This window comes from Tupaia chinensis, unplaced genomic scaffold (genome assembly GCF_000334495.1).
Source record: "Tupaia chinensis unplaced genomic scaffold, TupChi_1.0 Scaffold000067_1, whole genome shotgun sequence".
NCBI lineage: Eukaryota > Metazoa > Chordata > Mammalia > Scandentia > Tupaiidae > Tupaia > Tupaia belangeri.
In genome coordinates this window covers 2,596,283-2,599,891 of record NW_006159526.1, presented here as the reverse complement: position 1 = coordinate 2,599,891, position 3,609 = coordinate 2,596,283, and the positions used below count along the sequence as shown (strand labels likewise).

The 3,609-nt window shown below is 62.3% G+C and overlaps 1 protein-coding gene across 1 annotated transcript in view; it reads right to left on the bottom strand.

The window, feature by feature from the left end:
• The window catches only part of BCL3 (BCL3 transcription coactivator), a gene marked incomplete at its 5' end in the record, with an annotated part of 11,651 nt that overhangs the window by 832 nt on the left and 7,210 nt on the right, over positions 1–3,609 (bottom strand). The window contains 6 exons of the mRNA XM_006142063.2: positions 30–147; positions 473–640; positions 1,234–1,311; positions 1,479–1,567; positions 1,678–1,882; positions 2,154–2,262. Coding sequence (XP_006142125.2) covers positions 30–147; positions 473–640; positions 1,234–1,311; positions 1,479–1,567; positions 1,678–1,882; positions 2,154–2,262 — 767 coding nt within the window. The remainder of the gene's footprint in view (positions 1–29; positions 148–472; positions 641–1,233; positions 1,312–1,478; positions 1,568–1,677; positions 1,883–2,153; positions 2,263–3,609) is intronic.

The following is a 3,609-nucleotide window of genomic DNA, read 5'->3' as shown; positions in this document are numbered from 1 at the left end:
GGGCCTGGAGGCTAAGGCTGGTTACTCACCATTGGAGCTGAGGCGGCTGCAACTCTCAGGGGAGGTGTTAGCACTCCATTCCGGGGAGGGCTCTGGCTGTGAAGTCGAGGTGGGCCGTGTGGCCTTCCCCCTCAGGATGTCGATGACCTGTAGGGCCCTGGGGTCACCATCAGGCCACTCCTGCCCTCGGCCCTCCCTTGTCCTTGCGCCCTGTCAGTGACCACGGTCTGCAGGTGAGGGCCTCTCGCTTGCTCATTACGCAAAGGTAGAGAAGGCCCTTCCTTGCTTTGTGCCTCAGTTTCCCTTATCTAGAACTCGCCCCGGCACACTCCAAGGCTCGCCCACACGCCTGCACACCCTGGCACAGACCCTGTCCTACACACCTCTGCACCCCCACCTCGCCTGTCACACGCACGTGCTAACACGCATGCTCACGCGCCTCCCCAGCCCGCGCCCCAGGGCGCGCACTCACCCGGCGGCTGCGCGCCACCATGAGCGGCGTGTCGTTGTGACAGTTCTTGAGGCCGCTGTCGGCGCCGCTGCGGACCAGCGTGCGCACGAGCGGGAGCAGCCCGCGGCCGGACGCCGAGTGCAGCGCCGAGCTGCCGGAGTACATCTGCGCGTTCACGTTGGCGCCGTGCTGCGGGGCAGGGCGGGGCGTGTCAGGAGCCGCACCTGCCCGACCCTCCACCCGAGTCCCACCTCCTGCGGGGTGCACCCGGGCAAGGTCGGCGTGCAGGGAAAGGTGGGGCCGGAGTGAGGGGCGGGGGAGGATGCAAAGGCTGGGGACCCGGTCCAGGGTCAGAACGCACTGAGCGGGTGGTGCAGTCTGCCAGAGCTAGACTCCCGGGCTGTGCCGTAGTAGGGCGCAGTCTGAGAAGGGAAGGGTCCAGGTTCTGGGCTAAATCGTGTCTGGAGTCAGGGCGGGCGGGTGGACCGACAGCCAGAGACAGGGCCACAGCCAGAAGGCAGGGTCAGCCAGGCCATGGCAAGGCGAGCCTTGACCATTAGAGAGCAGGGAGGGGATGGGAGATGGCCAGGACCTTCGCAGCCAGGGCGCGCGGCTGGAGGGTGTAGAGCGCGAGGCTTAGAAGGGTCAGAGCTGCAAGCGGAGCAAGAGCCGGGACCGAACTGGAAGGCTGGATCTGCGCCCAGGGCGGGATTTGGGGGGCGACAGCTGGGTTGGGGTCAGAGGAGGGGGCGGGCAAGAAGCCAGGGCGGGGGTGCACCCACCTGCAGCAGCAGCTGCACCATGCTAAGGCTGTTGTTTTCCACTGCGTGGATGAGCGGGGAGCGGCCACTCTTAATGTCCTGCGGCGGGGGAGGGAAAGTCTGAGTCTCTCCAAGCCCTGCCCAAACAGCCGGCGGCCCCCATGCTATCCCCACGCTCTCTCTCCGGTTGACACTTCAAGTCCCACCCCACCTCACCGGGCGCGCGCCCCCACCCCTCCCTGCTCGTCCTGCTCGCTCTCGCTCACCACCGCGTCGATGTCCGCGCCGCGCTCCAGCAAGAGCAACACGGCTTCGTGGCATTCAGTGTTCACTGCCACGTGCAGGGCGGTGAGGCCTGAAGGACAGGGAGGCTCCGTCAAACCTAGGCCTGGTGCTTTGCGGGCCGGATGGACTCCGGGTTCCGCCCGACCGCCCCACCCACCTAGTTCCGCAGTAGGTACTCACCGTCGTAATTGCGGGCTTCCAAGTCCACGGTGCCCGGGGCAGCACTGTCCAGCAGGGCCCGCAGGCAGGTCGGGCTGCGGTGCTCGCACGCCAGGTGGGTGGCTGTCTGGCCATGGCGGTCCAGTGCCATGGGGCTCGCGCCAGCTGTCACCAGGAGCCGGACCACAGACGGCAGTGTGGTGATCACCGCCAGGTGGAGTGGTGTCTGGGAAGGAATGAGTGTGAGGAACCTAGTCCTGTTGCTCTCAGGTTCCCAGCTGACGATTTACCCAGGACAGAAGTCTGGGGCGCCTCCTCCCTGGGATTCTAGAGTCAGGGCCTTCTCCCGTTTCTCCCTAGGATCCAGTAGTCTGGGCCTCCAACCTCTGCCTTCCCTACTTAGGAGTGGAAATCCTTAGGTCCCCTCCTTCCCAGAAACTAGGGACCTGGAGCACCTCCAGCTTAGACAGGCCCAGCAGTCCGGCTCCCAGCCTCACCTGCCGCAGGTTGTTGTAGATGTCTAGCTCCCGGCCCCCCTGATGGAAGAGGCTGACCAGCCGGTGCACCACGGGCAGGTTACCCTGCACCACCGCGATGTGGAGAGGCCTGGGGGAAGACACAGGGCAGAGCCATCACAAGCAGTCGGGCTGCACACCTCTGTCCCCATGCTGCCGAGCGCTAATACTGACACCTGTCACAGGCATCAGAAGTACATGCTCCTTGACTTACGATGGGGCTTTGTGCAGATAAACCCAAGGGAAGTTGAAAATGTCATAAAATGCAGTTCACTCACTAATCGGGATGTGGACCCAATGTGTATTGCTTTCGCACCGTCATTAAGGTGCGCCCAGGAGCATCCCCAAATCCAGCTACTTCTCCCCATCCACACCCGGTCCACCCGGTCCAGCCCCCATTCCTCCCTCATGGACTATTATTATAGTCCTCTCCTCAGTGGCCTTCCTGCTTCCGTCCTTGCCCTGTGACTGTCCCCCACACAGCAGCCAGAGGGACCCTTTTAGAACCAAGGTCTGGCCACCCTCCAAGTCCTCCCTGTAACCCGCTGTGATCTTGTGGTCTCTTCAATCCGCTTGGACGCTCCTTGCTGAGTTCCTCAAACACGCCTGTGGGGCCTTTGCACTGGCTGTCCCCTCTGCCCAGACGGTCTTCCCCAGATATCTGCAGCGCCTGCTCCCCTCATTGGGGGAGCTGCTAACATGGTATGGCAGCTGCTCACTCTCCACCCCCCAGGTTTGGGTTTATTTTACTCCGCATTGTCCCCCGACACATTGTAAGGGTCGCTTGTTTCCTGTCTGACTCTCCCCCAGAGAGTGGAGCATGTCAGCTCCCTTAGGGCAGGGCTTGCTTCGGTCCCTGCCTGCCCTGCTGAGCCAGTGCTCCCGAACATGCACTGAATACACGAATCCATTCCAGTGCTCATGCAGACCATGCCTGAAGACGGGGACCACCCCCACCCCTCCGGGCATTAGTTTTCTCATCTGTGAAATGAGGGGCATGAACTAGATGCTACCATGGTCTCTGCCACCTGCCAGCTGACGGTCAGACTCAGCCCTGAGAAGCGCCTGTCACTTTGACAGAAAGGGAGGTGGGGACAAACTGGAACAGGCCGTGGTTCTAGATCCTGGGCCGAGCAGCCTAGAACCCTCTTCTGAGCAGCCCAGAACCCTCTTCCAGACTAGAAAGGCTGGGACCAGAGTTAGCGTAATGGCTGTGTCGCTGGACTCCCATGTAGTTGACTGCAGTTCGCGTCCCGAACCTGGTGGCTTAAAACTCACGCCGGGCATGTGTGCGTGCGTGCCCAAGATCCTGAGAGGAGAATGAAGGAGAAGGGATTGCAGCGTAGTCATCCCCCGGGGGGTGATTTGTTGCTTTCTGCCTCTCTGTCTCTGTCTGTCTGGTAAGCGCACGCGCCCTATAGCAAAAGCCTCTATTAAA